General features: G+C 40.5%; 1 protein-coding gene across 4 annotated transcripts in view; it reads right to left on the bottom strand.

The window, feature by feature from the left end:
• Positions 1-960: 960 nt before the first annotated feature.
• Positions 961-20,995, bottom strand: part of nrbp2b (nuclear receptor binding protein 2b) — a 39,687-nt gene continuing 19,652 nt past the window's right edge. Inside the window, exons 2-18 of one of the 4 annotated variants that reach the window (XM_031292848.2) lie at positions 10,258-10,380; positions 8,772-8,873; positions 8,578-8,667; positions 7,498-7,538; positions 7,310-7,404; positions 7,138-7,161; positions 6,948-7,034; positions 6,164-6,219; positions 5,977-6,072; positions 5,565-5,697; positions 5,188-5,290; positions 5,031-5,081; positions 4,814-4,949; positions 4,420-4,494; positions 4,170-4,233; positions 3,466-3,521; positions 961-3,337 (exon numbers count right to left, since the gene is read on the bottom strand). In XM_031292848.2, coding sequence (XP_031148708.1) covers positions 3,251-3,337; positions 3,466-3,521; positions 4,170-4,233; positions 4,420-4,494; positions 4,814-4,949; positions 5,031-5,081; positions 5,188-5,290; positions 5,565-5,697; positions 5,977-6,072; positions 6,164-6,219; positions 6,948-7,034; positions 7,138-7,161; positions 7,310-7,404; positions 7,498-7,538; positions 8,578-8,667; positions 8,772-8,873; positions 10,258-10,380 — 1,419 coding nt within the window. In that variant the 3' untranslated portion in view covers positions 961-3,250. The remainder of the gene's footprint in view (positions 3,338-3,465; positions 3,522-4,169; positions 4,234-4,419; positions 4,495-4,813; positions 4,950-5,030; positions 5,082-5,187; positions 5,291-5,564; positions 5,698-5,976; positions 6,073-6,163; positions 6,220-6,947; positions 7,035-7,137; positions 7,162-7,309; positions 7,405-7,497; positions 7,539-8,577; positions 8,668-8,771; positions 8,874-10,257; positions 10,381-20,995) is intronic. The other 3 variants (XM_031292849.2, XM_031292850.2, XM_031292851.2) reach the window with 3 other exon arrangements.

Below are 20,995 nucleotides of genomic sequence, written 5' to 3'. Positions count from 1 at the left end.
AACTTTCTACAATACCAGTGTCTTAATATATAGAAGCATTTATTTCTTGAAAACATTAAAGTGAAAAATTACAGATCTTCTAATATAATCTTATCAAAGATAAATCTACAAATATCTTGCCACAGTTTACAGGTATCTTTTAATCTCACGGTTGAATGTGTTAAAAATAATGTCATGCTGCTATGGTATTGGATTTATGTTGGTAGCTTTTAACAAAATATTATTACCCTCATAAATACAAAAAGTATCTCTTCTTCCCTACAATGTTTTTTTTTTAATAATATATAGGTGGGATATGTTACTCTATATATAACTTGTGGTCTTGTAACTATTTGTAATGTGTTTGTAACACTAGTTTATATTCTTGTAACAGACTGAATCAACAAGGTTCTTTTGAAAGTTAATCAAAACCATATCTTTTTGTAATTGCTTTCAGCTCCATGTTTGTTGACAGAAGAACAAACATCTCCAATCTTGCAATATGTACCTTTTGTGTTTGATTAGTGTGCTTTATAAATTCTACAAACTTGTCAGTTGCACACTTTAAAATTACGAAAGAAAACTCGGCTTCAGTCTGATTATGTTTGACTCAAATGGTCCAAAACTACATTTAGTTTTTTCCCCAATAATAATTTGGCTTTTCAACACCTAATTCTAAATGTAATACAGCCTAACTTAAAAGAACGTCAAGATCTACTGTTCCTTTTCCTAAGTTTGTTTAATTGGGCAACAGTGAATATAGCTCTGATATTGTAACTGTGATAGGACCTCAAGGAAAGAAGTGAGGGAATGTGAGTGATATGCATTTTATTTTTCAATCATTTAAATATATATTTACCATGAAACTGGAGATGCCTACTAAATATCTATAAAATCATAATACTTGCTTAGAAAATGTGTTAATGTGAACATCAAAACATACTCAATACATATTAATGAAATTTCAGACATAACCATTCAGTCACAATTTGTTTATTGTCATGTATTTAATTGCCATAGCTACAATATTTAACAAAGGTTTAAGTAGAACACATCCAAAGGCAAGTTCATTCTACAGATTCACGGGAAAAGAAGTAATTTGACATAAAATAAAACTGATATGGATATATATTTTTTATGTTAACATTCATTTTCTTGGTCAGGTCTCCTCTGGAACCGAACTGTGACTGACAAAGGCAAAAGTTTTGAATCGTTGCAGGCTATTAAGACATGCAGCTTTCTAGATCAAACGAGAGCAATAGTGGCACTGCTCTCTAAAAGTAAACCCCTTTAATAGCCACAAATAAATATGTACACCACAGCCCACAGTCGGCGAGTGTCTGGGAGAATTCAGGGCTCCTGTTTTCAGAGACACACTGATAAGAAGGCTTGACACAGAGTAGAGTAAGTAAGTACTGTATGCAATGACATTGATTGAAACCGCGACCGTACAGACCTGGGAAACAAATAAAGCAGAGCTAAAAGAGTCTGACAAAGAAGAGTACACTACTGAAGACTGATCCGACAATTCATTATTGTTTTTTTTTTTTTGCTGTCCAGTTTTGTAAAGAAAAAAAATCCACCCAAATGGTAGTCTTCTCTTACGGTGCCAAGACTGGATTCTTTACAAGAAAATCTGGCAGAGCTGAAGGGCTGCATTCTATTTTTGTGTTTGTGTGGGCTGCAGTGCAATACATCCCAAAGTTCACACTGTAATTGTCTGAAATAGTAAATCTGATACTGGGAAAAGAACATGTTCAAAGCTAAATATTCCTCTCTTTTATCAGAGATTCTGTTTTATCTCCTGCAGCCCATGGAAACCTCCAGAGGTTAGCACTGTTATCGATTACATAAAAGTAAAAATGCTAAAACCATACATTCTTAAAGATTTTTGAGTAGATTTTTCTTTTAAAACACCCATTAACACTAAACAAGTTCAGTGTTATAAATATCCTCAGATGGTTTAAGAAATACCGCAAAAATAAGTATAGCAGTAATATCAACAATATGGCAAGTTTTGTTAACAAGTCTTAAGATCACATCACCAACACCATTCATCCCATTTATACAGGACTGTGATTTTTACTTCACAAGCTTCCCGTGATGTATTCCAATTTTTGTACATGAGCTGCAGTTCTTTCCAAACTAACATTGACTGCAGTAGAGAGCTTATCACCTGATCCATTTGTCCAACATACAAAGGCTTCAGCTCTTAATGGAGCTGCCATTACTGGGTGTCAAGCTCATCTACACATTCACATTGACTATGTGGACTCGTGATAAGAGACGGGAACTAGTATGAATCAATGCATCTGGATTTAAAACTAAAAGTCAGCCTGAATTAGTTAAATTACAAATTGCTAAATTGGGTATGATACTGTTTCATTAGGAACATTTTGTCCAAAGTACATTGCCATATCAGGCACTTTGCAAGTCTTTGGCTTTCAGAACACTTTCACAGGGAAAACCCTTAAGAGCACTACAGGCTAAAAGAGAGGCATCATCTCATTGCTCGTCACTACATTTAGGCATGGTGTGTTTAGAAGAAGCAGACTTTGATCCAAGAGTGCAGTGAGGTGTGTTAACTTTGCACGTCATAAAAAGCACACACACACAAAAAAAAAAAAAATACAGGCTTGTGTAAAGCTTCTATTGTTCACAGTTAAACAGAAATAAATAAGTCAACTGAATAAGTATTAACAGTGCATGTTGGACGGAATATTAAATTCCTAAAATTGTAATAAACGGAGGGTTCTGGCTTGTAAGGGAGAGGGGCTTTAGTAAATTACTTTGATTACAATTATAAGCAAATAATCACCAATCAAAGTGGACACTGGAGTGCAAACAAGCAATGAAACGTCCTTCTGAAAACACAGCTGCTGCATTTGTAAGTAAAACATATACGTTCTGAATAGTGGTATTATGGAAAAGTTGTCAATATATCTTAAGGCATGATAGCCCTCTTTAGCAGGGAGTTTAAAAATCTTCCACTGCTCTGTGGGATTGCTGAACACAGCCATGATGCCTCTGGCCCTCTAACCAGAGGTGCCTTCGGTTTCTTTCTCAGCGCTGGTGTTTCTTCGTTGTCTCTAGGATGATTTACTGACTGTCCCAGCCCAGCATCCTTCTGTATTTGTCCTCTTTTTGATCCCCAGCTGGGTCAGCTCCTTTCCCGGCTGTGTCATACTGTCCGCTGCCCTCTCCATTTCTTGATCCATGTGGTCAAGGTCCGGGCCCCTCTATCTGGGCCAGTCGCTGTCGTGAGCCCTCCTCACTGTGTGCTCCCAGAGGCGAGCGCTTTGACCCGGTGACGGCTGATGGCGTCCTCCAAGAACGCTGCTACCTTCTCACTGTCCTCCTACAAAGCACACAGGACATTTTTGAGCCTAGATATGAGTTCCTGTTTTGCTTAATAATGCAAAAATCACAGTAAGGACATTTGTTCATTTTTGTTGACGAAGAACATAAAAAAGCTTTTATATCCACCTCATTTATGAAGGCATAGTGAACAAGTTCACTGGCAAGGTCTTTGGAGGTGTCAGCTGAAAGTTTCACATGAAATATTTCAGGTACAAAAATTGGCGATAAAATGAACCTTTAGAGTAAGTAGAGAGTAAGTTGTTTTTTTATTGATAAGAATGTAATATTCTCTATTTTTCTTATTGTCAACCAATCCATAAAAAAGACCAAAACGAACAAGGGATTGATCCACCTACAAGTATTGTCTGTGTATCCAAAGCCTGAGATACTGTAGTTATATATATATATATATATATATATATATATATATATAGCTCAATTGTTATCCAACAGCCATTAAAAATACACCAATAAGCCACAGTGTTGCGCTGGGTTATATGTTTCTTACACAGCAGTTCAATTGTAAGTCAATCTGCCACTGAAAATAGTCCCCAACAATCTACTCCTGTTTGAGAAACGTTTGGTAAAAAATAACAGTGTCCATCTGTTTTATGAAAATACTGAGCGCGTTTATTCTTGACTCATTTTTAAAGATTTACGTCTTTAGTAGAAGCCAATGGGCTTGGGTCTGAGAGCCACAGGAAGGAAGGTACAGGTTGAGAGACAGACACTTTGGTGGTTTTGTTTTTTTTCACGGAGTTTGCAGACAATAAGAAAAATATAGAATAACGCTGGCCTTCTCTTTTAAGGCACAGTTGTGGTCAACTTACTTGGAAGGATGTCACAGCTAAGCTGCCTATGAAGTTTGTCATCCATCTTCAGAAACAAAGACAGCTGGGGAGACACCAAAAAGTAAAATTTAAATCAAGCTGGATTTATGTTTAACCACTATAACTGACTGAACTTCTACAAATAATGTTGATACAGAGCTTTTAGAAGAATGCTACTGGCAAAAAAGACCACATATGCTTGATGATTAAGGAGCCCAACAAAAGGGTTTTTACTAAATTGGCAAACTACCTGTAATACCATGTGACTCACATGAGTTTTGGTCCCTTCTTCATTTGACTCCAAATTACAGTGCATTTGAACAACCTACAACACCAACAGACAAAAAGTATAAAGAGTTACAGCAAAAATATCTTTAATATGTTTTGGGTGATAATAAACAGGCATTATAATGACAATGATAATAAACAGACCTGTTACTTATTTTACATAACCAAAAGGGAGGTATTTATAGTCATTATGTTGTTTCCACAACCTTCTTTTTTAATTCTTGACATATTGCAGAAAGTGGACTGTAAACATCCTCTTTCATGGACATTTTATAACCTCAGACATGTTTGCTCTGTATGCAGCCAGACTGTGTATCTAACACTTTTTTTTCTGTGGTGATTTTTGAAAGTCTTACCTTCCTTGTTTCTGTCTCCTGGGGTTCAGGAGTCGGCGTCTTGACCATCTCAACCTGCTCCTGAGACAAGGAGAGGGCGCGAGGGACGGGGTGAAGCCGAGATGAGGCGAAGTTCATCAAGGGGTAAATCCCATTCCTGAAGAGAGGAGACAGGACAACATGTTGAACTTCATGCTGCAGTCACAGCCATAACTGATACAAAATGAGTTCCACTTACTTGACATCCTCCAGAAACTTGTCAAGTTCCAAAGGGGACACATGGGAATATCTACAGGAGGTGAAGAAACACACAGTAGAGCAGAGTGAGTGTTGTGCTTCACATGTCATGTCAAGATATTCACAAGTAACCAAAGATACGAGGTGTGTAATTTTACTTGAGCTGAACTCCCTGTCTGTCTTCATGTTTAATCTCTGCCATGACAGCGTTGGGGTCAAAGGATTTGGTTTTCTCTTCCACACAGTTTTCTGGGAGCAAGTCTGTAGATGCAAGAAAAAAAGTCTGGACATTAGTCAACTAATGTCTTCTCAAAATCTGTTTTTTTTTTACCAAAACCTTAAACTACTCGAGTGTATGCCAAAGCTAGCAAATATATTGTATAACCCATAACACTGGCTCCTCAACAGGATAAAACGTGTTGTATTATTGATTTAAGAATTTTAAATGAAGGATTTTGCGAGAAAAAAGATTCATGTGCATTCAAGAGGAGGCTTTTTGTGTGGTAAGCTTGGCGTGTGGAGGTGAGAAACTCACACTGGTTGTTGATGAGGCAGTGGGCGGCAAGCAGTTTGAGGGAGTGGACCTCGAACAAGACTCGGTGGAACAGAAGGTCGTGAGCCGTAGGACGGAGCTTGGCTTCGTGACGCAAACAGGACTGGGTGAACTCCTGCAGAAAGTAACGAGACACTGAGTCCAACACATAATTACATGACTGCAAGGTATGACCTAGTTTACCGAGCATCACGCTGCATTCTGGATTTACTGGCATGTTTTACTGAACCATTCGCCAAAACTGTACAAAGTCTCTGCATGTGGTAAGAATTAAACCTAGTAGCATAGTGGAACGTGTAGGCGAGTGTTAGTAGTGTAGTGTAGTGTCTTCATTTCCATGTTGCCCTGGTTGCACTGGTGTATATTTAGGACATGAAGTATTGATGAGACTCACTCTCATGGGAGGGTCTTCCAGGGATTGACCTGCAGTGATGATGGCCTCCTTGGACACAGCAATATCTCCGTTGGCCTGGATCTCCAGTACTGCCATCTAGAGGTGCAAATAATCTGTTAACACAGTCACACATAAACGTGCACACACACATACACAGAAGAGAATCTCACAGTTCTGTTTCTCTCACCTCTAGAGCACAGATGCCAAAAGAGAAAATGTCTATGGCATAATCATCTTCGTCAGCTAGGAACAGAAATGGAGAAGGAAAAGTTGAAGGAAATGATTTTGACACTCACTACCTCTTACAATTACAGTCACTAGGTCACAAACTTCCCACAATTCTCTGGTGGAAGAATCTACACTCAGATACAAGGTTATCACTACCATTTTAAGGCTTAGGTGCATCACACAACACATCACACTGCCTAAGACGAATAAATGTAACCAAAATACTTTTCTCACATCTAATGATTGTAGTTGGTCCCAAGTGTACTTCTTTAGCAAGTTTTGTCTTTAAGCTTTTTGTGTTTGAATTTTTTTATTATCTTCTCTAGCTTTTCCACCGTTTTAGACAGATCCAAATATCCAAAATAATGTGAAATTGCATTTTTTTTTTTTAAATTTTTTTTATTAACAAACGTATGTTTTCTTGAGGGAGGACCCCTAAACACCCTGCCAAATAAGTGCACCTAATTCTTCAAACAAACATAGGGAAAACACTGAGATGTCAACAAAACATTTTGATTTTGCTGCAAATGTGTGGGATGAGGATAACATGGATATACAGGGGCTAACTTGCAGTGTTTTTGGTGATTTTACCAAATTTTAGAGGAGCATAAAGTCACATTAGACTAAGGTGAGAATGGCTGAATTTTCACTTTGGGGTGAATCATTCAGTTAGAAACGAATGAAGATAGATTTGATAGCATTAAAGCGAAAGCTGCACCCAAACTCTGCTCCGTCACACTTACAGCCATATTCTGGAGCAAAAAAATGAAGATTCCTCTGCTCATCGCGATGTTGCCTCGCTTTACCGTGGACGCTGGCATCTGGAAACACTGGTTAGAGAAGACACAAATAGTATAGATACGTTAGATATAATAAATTGATACATATGACACAAATTAAAACATATCTGCTACAAAACTATCCATTTCTTACCATTAACAAATAACCGATGCCACACTGTGGAGAGAAAATTAAGCACAATTGAGATATTTATTCTGTTTAGCAAAACTGCAGAGATTAATTTCCAGCAATCCACAGTCTGAGGTTACAACATGGATGGTCTATGCTGGTTGTAGTAACATAAAACGCCCTGCTGGGAGCAGACCTGAGCCGATCTTGATGAGGCCGTTGTGCTGAATGAAGATGGTGTCGCACGTCAGGTTGCCATGGATTATCGGTGGGTCACAAGAGTGCAGGTAACTGCCAGTAGATAATAAACTGTGTGATTAATGTGATGCCCGAGATAATAGAAATCTCTCATGTTAAAATCCTGGGGAAGAAATCAGTCAGTACCTGAGGGCAGAGAGAATCTGGGTGCACCATCTCTTCCAGGCCTAAAATATAGTGTAACAGAGCAACATGAATCCTCTAAAGACACAAATCCCTCCCTCATTCTCAGGATCATATGTGAAGAATACCAAATATAGCACTGTTACTATGGCTTTATTATAGAATGAAAAACAGCAGATGTAGAAGACAGAAAAAAGAGAGAGGATGAGATGCAGGTTTCAAACCTAAACCTAAAGTGTAAAGATATACACTCACCGGCCACTTTATTAGGTCCAACTGTTTAATTAACTGCTTTCTAATGCAAATATCTAATCAGCATATCACATGGCAGCCAAGGTTTGAACTTCAAAGGTTGATGCTTGGTTTGAACTTCAAACCAAGCATCAATAGAATGGGGAAGAAAGGGGATTTAAGTGACTTTGAACCGGGCATGGTTGCTGGTTGTTAGGTTTTAATATTTCAGAAACTGCTCATCTACTGGGATTTTCATGCACAACCATTCAATGGTAGGATCAACATTTGGTGTAAACAACATAAAAAGCATGGATCCATCCTGCCTTGTATCAAATGTTCAGGATGGTGTTGGGGATATTTATTTGGCACACTTTGGGCCCCTAAGTACCAACTGAGCATTGTTGAGTTCACTTTACTCAAATGGCCTCCACAGTCCCCAGATCTAAATCCAACCAAGCACCTTTGGGATGTGGTGGAACGGGAGATACGCATCATGAATGTGCAGCCGACAAATCTGCAGCAACTGCATGATGCTCTCATGTCAATATGGATAAAACCTCTAAGGAATGTTTCAAGCACATTGTTGAATCTATGCCGCAAATAATTGAGGCAGTTCGGAAGGTAAAAGGGGGTCCAACCCGGTACTAGCCAGGTGTACCTAATAAAGTGGCCAGTGAGTGTATATGTCTGAGCAGACTGAGTCACCAGGGTGTCCTGTTACATCATCTTTAATCCTGCAGAAAATATGGATCTGAATAGTGATGGGGTGCAGTTAACCTAGGCCACCACCAGGCGGCAGACTGAGCAAGTACACCAATGCAGTGGCCAATGTGACCAGAAAACACTGACCTTTACATTCATAGTCTTGTGGTTCTTCTTAGTTTTCTTCAGAAACTGCTTAAGGCTGCCCGACGACATGTATTCTGTGATGAATATAACCTGTGGGCCACACATGGAGTTAATTCACAAATGTGTGTGCGGAGGAAAAAAGAAGGACAGTGGGAGAGAGAAAGACCAGAGAAAGGATGAAAAACAAATCATACCCGCGCCTGGCTCTCCTTCATGTCCAGCCAGTACTTGTGGAACTTGACAATGTTGGGGTGTTCGACCTGCATCAGGTTCTCAAACATCTCCTTGATCTTCTCCTAAAAAAACATACATCAGAGGAGGTTCAGACCTTCACATTACATCATGGACCAAGAATGGTCCATCAATCCCTTGTCTCTTTCCAGTAAAGCTTAAACTATAAGTTATAAATGTTCACATTTGATGGTTGTCTTAGATTGTAATTATCGGAATACTTTTGAGTTTTGGACTCTTAGTCAGACAAAATTAGCAACTTTAATGTGTCACATTTTTCATTATTTTGGGATACATATTACTAAGAAAATAATCATTAAAGACCTCTAACTCACGGTCCATAAAACATTTTGAGACTATAAATTAGAAATGTATGCAAAGGTTTTTTTCATTTCATTATACCTAGGTAAAATTCTCAATTAAAGGACAATTCCGGCGCAAAATGAACCTAAAGGTTAATAACACGTGTACCGAGTCGACCGTTCTCTGGGATATGTTTTGATGGTAATCGAATGTGTCTCAAGCTTGAAACAAGCTAGCGCGAACCGCTGATTAGCTTAACGCTAGGCTTTCCACTGACATATATAAAATGGACCAACAGATCCCGTTGCTCTGGACGGAGACCAGTGAAGGATATTAGAAGCACTTTGCCGGTGAGCGCTGAGCGTTACTGCGCAGCCTCCAACTGAGAGAGACGACGTAAATGTGACGTGAGCAACCTGTCTGAAAGTTGTAAGTCTTCTGGTAGCTGTGCCAAGAGAAATCTCAATCATTCCCAATCTTGCAGAGACGGAGAGCGTAGGTATATGTAAGGAGATAACATAGGCACAGGCTAATTCTTACTAACTAAAATGCTAGTTAACATTAGTAATTAAACTTAAACAGCTAATGTAAGTCGAAACTGCCTGCGAGCTTCTCCTGTACTGTACGGTAATTTCTCTACTGTGCGACAGTAAGTCGCGTGGTTATGACACAACCGTTAGACGATCGTTCGACAATCGTTAGATGACTAGAAGTCACCAAAACCCCCTCCCCACCCACTCGGGGCGCCTGTCCAGCAGTCGCAAGTTCCTTCAGAGCCTATTTTGCCACGGCACCGCAGCTTTTCTCCAGTGACGCCCAAGACGATTGTGATTGGTTTAAAGAAATGCCATTAAACCAGAGCACGTTTTCCTCCGATCCCCGAATGCTATATGGAGTAGCCAGACTCCAGCGCGCTTTGGAGGAGGGTCTGGCAAAGCGAGACTAGAACACACTACACTCAAGTCTGAAATACACACACATGCTCAGGTCCTATGGTGTGCACAAATGGAGAGATGTCAGCGTGAGGGGGCTGCGACTGCTGGACAGGCGCCCCGAGCGGGTGGGGAGGGGGTTTTGGTGCCTTCTAGTCATCTGATAACAGTAAATACTGCCCGTCTTGGCTGTAGGGAATAAGAGCCACAGTACCTCCTGTGCTTTAAAGACCTTCTTGTCAGAGAAGAGCACCTCGTTCCACACCACCTCCACGCCCTCCTCTGTGTCCATGGCCAGAGAGGCACTTTCCACACCTGGGACATTACCTTGGCTCACCTGCAGGGGGCAAAAAGAAACACATGTAGGACTTAGCATGATGCTGCACTAAAACCGCAAGTACACATTTATTGCTGTCCTAGTTTTATACCACAAAGATGACATTAACTGATTTCTTTGCTACTTTGGGGCAGCAGTAACAAGTAGACTCGTTGGCAAACAATTTTCACATCCAGATACAGAGCAACATTAGCAGGTTTTCCGCAGGTTTTACCAAGTCAAATTTAAGACTTTTTAAGACCTTTTAAAGACCTTTATGAGTGAAATTTAAGACCTATATCATGACATAAAGGTACAACGAAATGCAGAGTCACAAACGTACTTGCAAAGTAAATAGATGTATTCAAATTGAATAAAAGTGACACAGAGTAATAATAATCTGTCAATATACAGCGAATTATATTTGGACTATCGAAAGGAAGAACTACAACACCACGGAATAAAAAAAAGTATTTCAGTGAGCATTAGAGGTAGCATTGCATGGACGTAGGAAAATTAAGACGTGTTTAAAGTTATTTAAGACCTACAACACAATGCTTCGGCGAATGTAGGACTTTTTAAGGCCTAAAATTTAGATTTTGAAATTTTAAACTTTTTAAAAGGTCCTATGACATGCTGCTTTTTTGATGCTTTTATATAGGCCTCAGTGGTCCCCTAATACTGTATCTGAAGTCTCTTTCCCGAAATTCAGCCTTGGTGCAGAATTACAGCCACTAGAGCCAGTCCCACAATGAGCTTTCCTTAGTATGTGCCATTTCTGTGTCTGTAGCTTTAAATGCTATTGAGGAGGAGAGAGGGGGGGCAAGGTGGAGGGTGGGGGTGTGGCCTTGACCAACTGCCACTTTGCTCGTTTGCAAGCCATGATGTCTCTCTCTTTCTCATGGGCGGGCCAAATTCTCTGGGCGGGCAAAGCAGAGAAAGGGGAGGTAACCTTGCTCCTTATGACGTCATATAGGGAAGATTCCAGATTGGTCCATCTGAGCTTTCATTTTCTCAAAGGCAGAGCAGGATACCCAGGGCTCGGTTTACATCTATCGCCATTTCTAGCCACTGGGGGAACCATAGGCAGGCTGGGGGAACTCATATTAATGTTAAAAAACCTCATAAAGTGAAATTTTCATGCCATGGGACCTTTAAGACCCAGCGGAAACCCTGATTAGCATTCATTTGGAGCCGAGGTTGTGTCCATCTCATGAATCTGAGTCCAATATTAACTCTCATCCTAGCTCTCACCATTGATTGTGCCTGCAAACTGTAAAACTGCTGTGAAAAACAAAGCAGCATTACAGAGCCCTCGCTAAAATACTCAACAAAAAAAGCCTGTCTGAAATGATTAGACGCCACCCTTGCTTTGACTATAAGATCTGCTAAAAGCTTCATATAACCCAATCACAGAGATCTGATGGTGGCAGCTCCATTAATAACAAGCTGAATCTATGAGGCACTATGTATTTAAACACCATCCAATTCAGTTTTTCATCCATTAATGCATGAAAAGGCATCAGTGTGGATAGATGGAAGACAATTCACTGTACCAATGTTATGTAATGTTGCCAGCCAGCTATAACATGTGATGATGAAGAGTAAAGAGGGGCGATAGGATGAGCAGCAGCTTGTGTAAAGAGGGAAGAGGTGGATTAGTAGGAGACAGAGAGAGGGAGGGGAAGTTGAAAGATGAGACACCGGCCACAAGATGGAGCCAGTGGCACTGGAGATCCAAGAATTGCAAAGAAAAAAAGGAAGCAGAGTGGAGTTGAGTGAAGAGGCAGTGGCTGGGTCAATAATCTGGAAGAAACAGACAGTCGGGGGCTTCATGAGCGTTTATATAACAGCGGCAAAGAGCTAAAGACATAATATTGCTGCCTCAGCTGTAGACCTGACGTGACCTCCTGATACTTTTAAGCAGCAGAAGTGGTGATGCAATGAGTAAACCCATTGCTAATAACCATGATGCAATCCTGTATTGCGTGATAGTATTGGAGAATCAGCGTCTGGCCTCTGACCTCTTTGAGATTTCCTGACGAGGATCAATGAAGTATTAGCTCTATAGAGAGAACGTAGGACCATGATCTACATATTTATGACCCAAACTGAAAACTTTAAATCAGTGGTACAATGTCACAGAACATTTGCCACCAGGCCGCAAGGAAAAGATATGATGCTGTGGCATGCAGCTGAGAACTGACACAGATCTTGATGACAGGGTAGCAACTGAGCAACTATTATTTGGGCTTCTCGCTCCCCTCCAATTACTACTTATTACTGCTCAAAGCTAAACATTGACTATCCTACAAAGCTCCACTTGTACCACGCTTCATGACATCATCATCATCATCATCCTCATCATCTAGCACTCGGTGATGAATGGAGTCAAAAGACATCTTTCTGGGTCTGGCTCAACAGGAGATGGTTTGTTAACAAAACACCAAGCAGAAGACAAACATCAATCAACACCACAAAAGCTTCCATAAAAATTCAGATTTTTTAAACACTGCAGATATTTTCTTGAGCCTCAAGACAAAGAAATGCTTGTTGGCCACTGTGGTTTGTTTATTGCACAACCTACAGTGCAGTGCAGCAGTAAAGCTCTCTTTATAGACAAGGGTGGGCAGCAGATAATATATGACACAATCTCACTACTCCCCCTCTACAATAAATGATAATCTGATTAGTGGTATTACAGAGCTTAAACACAATCCTCTGACTGGCTGACAGAAGAGGGAGTTCCTTTGCTTCAATGAGATATCAGAAAGGAATCATTTCAGTTTCCCTCTGGCGTCAGGGCTCGGCTGTTGTTTATTTTCTCTAGATGTTGAGAAACACTTGGTCTTCTGTCCCAGCGTCTAACGTCCCAGGGGTTTAACGGGGTCTGTTGCTTGCTTGGTCATGTCAGCGTGAGACTTGTAAACAGCACACTGGATGCTCGGCTGTGATTGGCTGCTTTAAGGGAGGTGGGTTTAGGGTGTGGAAAGAGATTTAAGGGATCGTGTGTTCATGTCAAAACAATTTCTATTCTAAACTTTGTTCACTCAACATCTAAGCTGGGTAAAACTGGGTAAAACTGGATCTTGAAGGCTGTCACACTAACCTCTCATTATCGCACAACACATTTCTTACTCAGATTATTTTCTTCATTTGTATTTGTAAAGGAAAATATGATCAGCACAGGGACAAAACCGAGAAAGTACACCACAGATAAACTTGTGCTATTCTAAGATCGGGCATGGGTACGAATCCCACCTGTGCCTCTTCTTCAGTCCAATTTAATGACGGCCACCAAAAGTAGAAAAACAGAACTCTAGCAGATGGCGGAACACATCACTTCACTCTCTTCTTACGTGCAGCGTATCACTCTGCCATGGTTAAGACAGCATTATGTAACGTCCATTTGAACCCCAAATGTAGGGCATTTTATGCAACATAATCTACCATGCAAGGAAAGTTAATCAACCAATTAAAAAATCTCTACAAAAATAAATTTCATCTTTAATGGGCACCTTCACTTTCTGTCAGATTCTGTCAAATCCTTATTGATCAACACAGCAGATTACCCACAATCCACTGGTGTTTGAAGACAGAAAGTGAAAGAAACAGAATTAAAAGGGTATTTTGAAAGATTTGGATGTAAAAACTACTCAGTAGTCATATACTCATAGTTGCCAGTTTATTAGTCTAATACTACAGTCAGGCAATTAATCCTAGATTCCTATATTAATATTCAGTTGTACTGTGTTGTACAGTACATTTTGTCCACCTCATTTATATCAATGAGAGTAGACTTCATTTATTTTAACTTAAATTAATGTTTATCCTTTTGACAGACACACCCTGCTATGTGCAGAGCTGAATTGGCCTTTACCACACTTGCATGACTACATCCAAGTAGAGGAAAGTGCAAATCTCTGCTGGCTGACCATTTGCAGTGATAGTTATATTGCCCAGAATCAAGGTAGGATCTTTTACATTTGGCACAAGAGCAGCAAATTATCTCAAAATGAGAAAAGGTGCGTGATGAACGGACAGAGGAAAGGATTAGCAGAGGACTAAACTTCAGTACAGCAGCTCTTTCAGCGTGAATCTCCCTGCAAAGGCATATATGAATGTCTTTGTCTGAGACTGTGTGGGTCCAAGCTTTACAGCGACAAAGAGCTTTGTCTCCAAATCGTCGGCATCTCGCCTTCACGGAGCCTCTTCCTACACCTTTATACCTCAACAATGAGCTGATACTCACGCTACGCATTAATATTTAATATGCAGATTTTGTACAGACTACACCCAACTGCATCACTCTGTACTAGATACTTGCTGGTGCCTGTACTGTATGTAAATGGATGCAGACTTCTTTCTTTGTTGCTTTGTACTTTCTCTCTCAGAGATTTCACTGGCATCAAAGAGGAGCAGGATGAAAGAGTTACCCAAAATGCAAGAGTTAGAGAAAATCACGTCTAAGTCTGCAATGTGGATATGTGAATAATGGAAAAAAATACACCCTCTTCAATTTAAGCAGGGCGTTAGATATTGTAAATCCCCCCAAAAAATTATGTATTCTGATTACAGATAATTTTAAATACAGGTAATTAGATGATTACATCTCCGAATTAATGTGTGTTTGATGCAGGTGACACCTTCATCTTTCTGCAGTATGACATTTTTTTTTTAAACTTCTTTCTTTTACCATTAATTTATTCTTGCCTACGCCCTTTTTCATCTATAAAACACAGTTCCGTTCCTGTTCCACACAAAGGTGCTAATGAGCAAACACCAAAGCAAACCAGACTTCACAGCGAATATACTGAACAACGATCGGGACCTCCTGCTGCTCCGTGAGACGCCTCGCACTCCTTGTTCCTGTCCGGTCAGCGTCAAGGCCTTAAGGCATAGACTGTCTGCTGACCCTCACCAGCTACACCGGCCGCTCTACAGTCCGCCTTCACATCTCCCTCTTTCTGTCGTCCCAGGATGTCACATGTACAGTGCACAATCAGGTCAGTGTGTGTGTGTGTGTGTGTGTGTGTGTGTGTGTGTCCATTCAGCGTGAAGACTAACGTGATGGCAACAGTCGTGACAAGTCGAACTGGGGGACAGGAAATGTGCAACTCAACCCTTTACATTTACACTTAGGCTAGATGACAGCGTACGTTCTGCTTGAGGGATTCTAAATCATCAGACAAAAATCGTGTTAACTTGTCTGGAGCATTTTTTCAGATTAATGCCCTTCATATCTCACATCACATTATCTAAATCTGCTGCCAGGACCTCGACTTTCCTGAACATATAAAAAAGGTTTGAGCTTTTTCAAAAGGACACACAAGGTCACAGAGCTAATATCGAACAGCTCAGCCCTTCATCACATCTCACTTATTCATTTTCTAATGGAGCAGTTAAAGCTCCCCACGAAGAGGAATGTTAGAGCAAGAGCAGCAAGAGCAGATGGATACAAAGGAGAGAGTTGCTGCAAAACAAACAAAAAACAGGACACAAGAATTCCTACTGACGCGATTGTTTTGTTACTTAATGATGACTCTAAATTACACCTGCTCGAGAGACAGAGGAAAATTTGGCTAGCCGGATCAACTGCAACCAAGAAAATGATTGCTCAACGCTGGCTCCCCCCTCACTTGCTTTGTATAAAACAGTGGTTGGCGTATTTTCTAGACATAGTAATGCTTGAGCTCTCTACAGCAAGGATTAACAAAGTCAGATCATTAACTATCAGCTTATGGGAAAGCGCAGCAGCACAAGTATCAGACCTAATGACCTCAGCATCACAAGAATTAGAGGAGAGTAACTAGGCAAGGTGTGGTTTCTGTTTTGTTTGTTTGTTTGTTTTGTTTTCCTCGAGACCGCAGAGGGTGGGAGAGGGTTTTTGTTCTTGTTCAATTTGTGTTGATCTGTTCTGTGCACCATCTGCTATTACCTGTCACACGGTGTGGAATTTGTTTTGTATGTCTGAAGGTGCCAATAAAAAAAAGTTGATCACAAAAAAAAAAAAAAAAAAAACAGGACACAACTTGGTCAAAACACAATGAAAGTTATTCAGCCTCATTAATACAGCTCTGCTGGTCATCCACATTTAGAAAAGAAGAAGTTCATGTCCTTTTGTGCTGTAAATAAATATGATCCATTTTAATAAAAAGATTTGGATGAAATTAAATTAGGCCAGCTGATAAAAAACTCAACAAAAAAGTCCGCCTTGACCAAATTCCGCACATTTTTTTTTTTTTTAACGTAACTGGGGCATTGTGAGGCCTTCACAAAATATTAGAAAATGTTTGGTTTCTGCAGATGTTGTGTCTTTCAAATCCAGCATTTGGTTTTGCAGTTACTGTCTGTGTTTCAGTCTGTACCAGGGCTACAAGATTACACCTGCCACGCTGCCCTCGCTCCCATTGTCACAGGGACAAAGCTGCAGATTTATAGGACCAGCGGGAGAGAGATGGCAAAACCACAACTGCATTCAAGAAGACAAAAGCTGCTCTGACTGGGATGTGATATGCATGGGGAGTGTTGAGAAGCCTCGTTACATAAAGCTTTTCATAAAGTCATGAGTAACTAAGTATTTAAGAGCTAAAACTCAAAACTGGTGCTAGTAGCCCTTAGTGTTGATAGATACTAAAACAACCACTTTTTAGTTTGGGGATCCATTCATTTACAAACAGTCTCTCCAATGTCCCTCAAAAAAGGTCATATATAAGACTATTTCCTTGAACCACACAGGGTGAATAATGTCATTTTTATAAATCATTTCAGCAGTGATTAGAATCCAACTCTGAGTCAGAGCATCACTCTGATGAATATGTGCACTCTGCTGTGAACCCTGAGCATAACTCGGTCCTTGTCAAACCCATTAACCTTCCTGAAGCCATGGGAGTCAGTGAGCTATTAAGCCCACTGCTAACCCTAACCCTTTAAACACACACCCCCCATCTATTTCAACCAATGAAACATTCCTGTGTTTCAAGTGGAAAGAAACAGCACATGGTCAGGTTTTATCTGCATAACTGCAGTGTGAGTTTACTCATTTACCTGCCAAATCTCTTAAAGGTGTGGACACACAGAGCCGATAATCGGCCGTTGGACAGTCTGGCGAGGTCAGTGACTCGAGTCTGTTCGGTGTGTTCCATGCTGTCGTCCGTCCGAGGGGCCGTCGTCCTTCATTTTGGCCAATTTGACTAAAATGCTAGTTAACATTAGTAATTAAACTTAAACAGCTAATGTAAGTCGAAACTGCCTGCGAGCTTCTCCTGTACTATACAGTAATTCCTCTACTATGCGACAGTAAGTCGCTTGGTTATGACACAATCGTTAGCCTATTTTTACAAAAATCATAACGTGAGGTACAAGGTAATGGAGCCTTTTATACATTGTTGTGTTTCTTTAGAAATAAACAATGGACAAATAGAGTCTTTAAACGCTTCAGATGTAAAGTTATTCGCTGTCAAAGTGATGTCAAAATGAATGGCAGGCAATGGGATGCTAACGGGGGGTGATCGTTTGGTAGCATCAAAATGGCGCCATAGGAGGTTCAAACTCTGAAGCGAAGCTTATCCCCTTGGTCGCCAGTAATGGCCGTTCGAAAAATCCAAAATCCGGAAGCAGCAGCCAGAACCATGTGACCGTTCGTCCAATCAGCTGCCGGTTTTCATTTTTTGGGCGACAATACAGATTAGCACCGCCTGCTGTTATGGAGACGTATTACGTCTCGTCGCTTTGGTGTGTTCTGAGGCACTTTTTTGACCGACTCGGGGAGACTGATCAGTCCAACTGCCTTTTCTGCCAACGGTCGACCGTCTGGTTGGTGTGTAACTGCCTTTAGACAAAGAAGATGAGATCTCACATTTGTAACATTTACGGGGTAAAAAGAGTACTCATGCCATTAACAAACCTGGCAATGTATGGACTAAAAGAAAGTTTACAAAAAAAGACATTCAGTAGCATAGACACACATTTATATTGCTTTCATATTTCATTATGAGTGAGATATTTCTCTGTCTCTTATTCTAGTCAAATATGAGTAGGTTTTCTCTGATAAACGTGTGAAACAGCATCTTGGCTATCGTGAGTTGACAGTTTGGAGAGAATAGGAAAGGCCTATGTGGGAGAAATAACACCCTGCCTTATCACACCTCAGCACCCACCTGGCTCCCCTCTAACGTGAGATGGTAAAACTTCATTATGTGTGCAACATAAATCATTATCAGGGTCTGTTATCACCACGGTATTCTGACTTTTCCCCCTCAAACAATCGGTGGAAGTTATTGCAACATTTCAGTCATTCATCATCCATCTAATCATTCATTGTTTCTGATGACAGTTGAGCTGATTTTACAAGACAAATGTATGTGTGTGAGAGAGAGAGAGACTCACACTCACAATGTTACAACCACGACTGATGTACCACAGCTTAATTAATAAACAAAGCAAAAGAGTTGATTATACTTAGTTCATGTGAGAATTATTCGTGTAATAAAAGAGTTCTCCAATGTTTTCTCAGTTAGACTTTTAAAATGATATCAGATTAGTAAACAGAATGTGCCTTTGGAACATTGGATGAATGGTTGCTGATAATGGGCAATGTAGATATTGCATTAATGATCAGCCACTTCTTTCTACAACAGTCGAGAACCCTTTTGCAATTATGTAAGCACATAATGTAATCTGAAAACTGCTGCCCTGATTAAAAAAACAATGCAACTGATCTCAGCTGGTATTCTGTCTATAATGGAGTGGATTGGAAATTTCTAAGTGACCCCAAACTTTTGACCAGTAGTATATGTTGAGTCATGATTGTAGAAAATCTGTGACTCATCAACGGCTCTTCACTCCTCTTAGGGATTAATTGATGGTACATCTGCTTATCATACTCAAAATTCATGTCACAATCACACAGTTAAAAAACAAACAAACAATGAATAACACAAACATCCCACTTCTGCACGTTTGAGTGATGTCTCCTATCCAGCAGCTGTTTTGAGCAGAAAGATGCTCTTTTATGGCTGGTCCAGTCCCAGTGTCCGGGCCCTGCACTCACTCACAGACTCAAGTCCAGGATGGCTCCGGGTTTCTCCCAATGCGAGAAAAGCAAGTTATTAAGGTCTCTCTTGCAGCCCTTTGTGCATACTTTCGATCAGTATGTATGGAATGTTAGTGCATTTACATAAGTAGTGCACAGCTGCAATGGGTAGAAAGCAAAACAAATGCCAGAATTTGAAGTAGAATGAGACATCTTCCTGTTGCTCTCCCTCTTCCCTCTCTGGCGCACAGGCAATGCATGGGCAAAACAGCCAGCAGTAATGCTTTCTCTCTCGGAAATGACCTGTGATTGACCAAAGTATTTGGTCATGGCTAGATTTTCTAAAGCCAGGACACAGAACCAAGACGAGGTTTGTCTCAGACCAGTTGAATTACAATATGCTGAAAGATTATTATGAAGTTTTTGCCCAACAACGCCAAAAATAAAGTGCCTACCACAGCTTTAAAAGTAATTTTGAGGTGCTTGTACTGCACTCGAGTAAGGTTTCCATGTTATGCAACTTTATACTTGTACTCCACCACATTTTAGAGGCAAACATTGTACTTCTTACTCCACTATGTTAATTTGACAAAACAAAGAAACACTTGTACTATACACAATAGATTTGAGCCTTTCACTTTACTGGCCAAAGAACTGACTGTTATTTCACAATGTGCCGTTTCATTCCTCATTGAAAATGTGCAGCCCTAGCACCTTCTTGCACTTTGGCACCAACACATGCCAGTGCTTTGGTCCAGGGTGGACATTAGGACTGGACTATAGATTTACTGAGGCTTTAAAGCCCCCCTCTATTTTGATTACAATCACTGTAGTTTCACCCACAAAGTCACTCACTCACACTAAAACATGTGTGTTTGCTTCGACCTGAAACTGGCCGCCTTCCCGTTTCTTTAAAAAACGTGCAATTGACTGTGTTCTTGGAAAAACTTAACAGGGTCTGGCAGTTCTCCATAAAGTGGGGTAATTTCTGCCCACTGGATTACCCAATTTATTCTTGTAAAACCCACACACATGGCTTGCTTCATTGCTACTACGAACCCAACGGAAAAGCAATATGTTATGTGAGCACCAACCGACTGCAACCCTCACCCCCCTCTTCTGCATCTCCAGCAGAGGTTACTGCAGTACAGCTTTCTAGCAAGCAAAAGGGGTGACTCAGGGTAAAAGCTCAAAAGAATTGGCATACAGTGCAAAAGTTTATTGAGTAACTGCCACAGTAGCCAGACAGCAACAGCTAAAAGCTTGGTCTGAGCGCAGTAGCGGTGCACTCAGGCATGTTGGGGACTAACATTAAAAGGAACACGCCAACTTATTGGGACTTTAGCTTATTCACAGTAACCCCCAGAGTTAGACAAGTCGATACATACCCTTCTCATCTCCGTGTGTGTTGTAATTCTGTCTGACGCCCCCAGCGCTAGCTAAGCCTAGCACAGATCCTGGAGGTAACCGGTTCCGACTAGCCTACTGCTCCGAATAAGTGACAAAATAATGCCAACATGTTCCTATTTAAATGTTGTGATTTGTAGAGTCACAGGGTGTACAAATAACAAGGTCATATGAGACACAGCCATCTTCTAACTG

This window comes from Sander lucioperca, chromosome 23 (assembly GCF_008315115.2).
Source record: "Sander lucioperca isolate FBNREF2018 chromosome 23, SLUC_FBN_1.2, whole genome shotgun sequence".
Taxonomy (NCBI): domain Eukaryota; kingdom Metazoa; phylum Chordata; class Actinopteri; order Perciformes; family Percidae; genus Sander; species Sander lucioperca.
The sequence above is the reverse complement of the archived record's forward strand: the minus strand, read 5'-3'. Positions and strand labels throughout refer to the sequence as shown.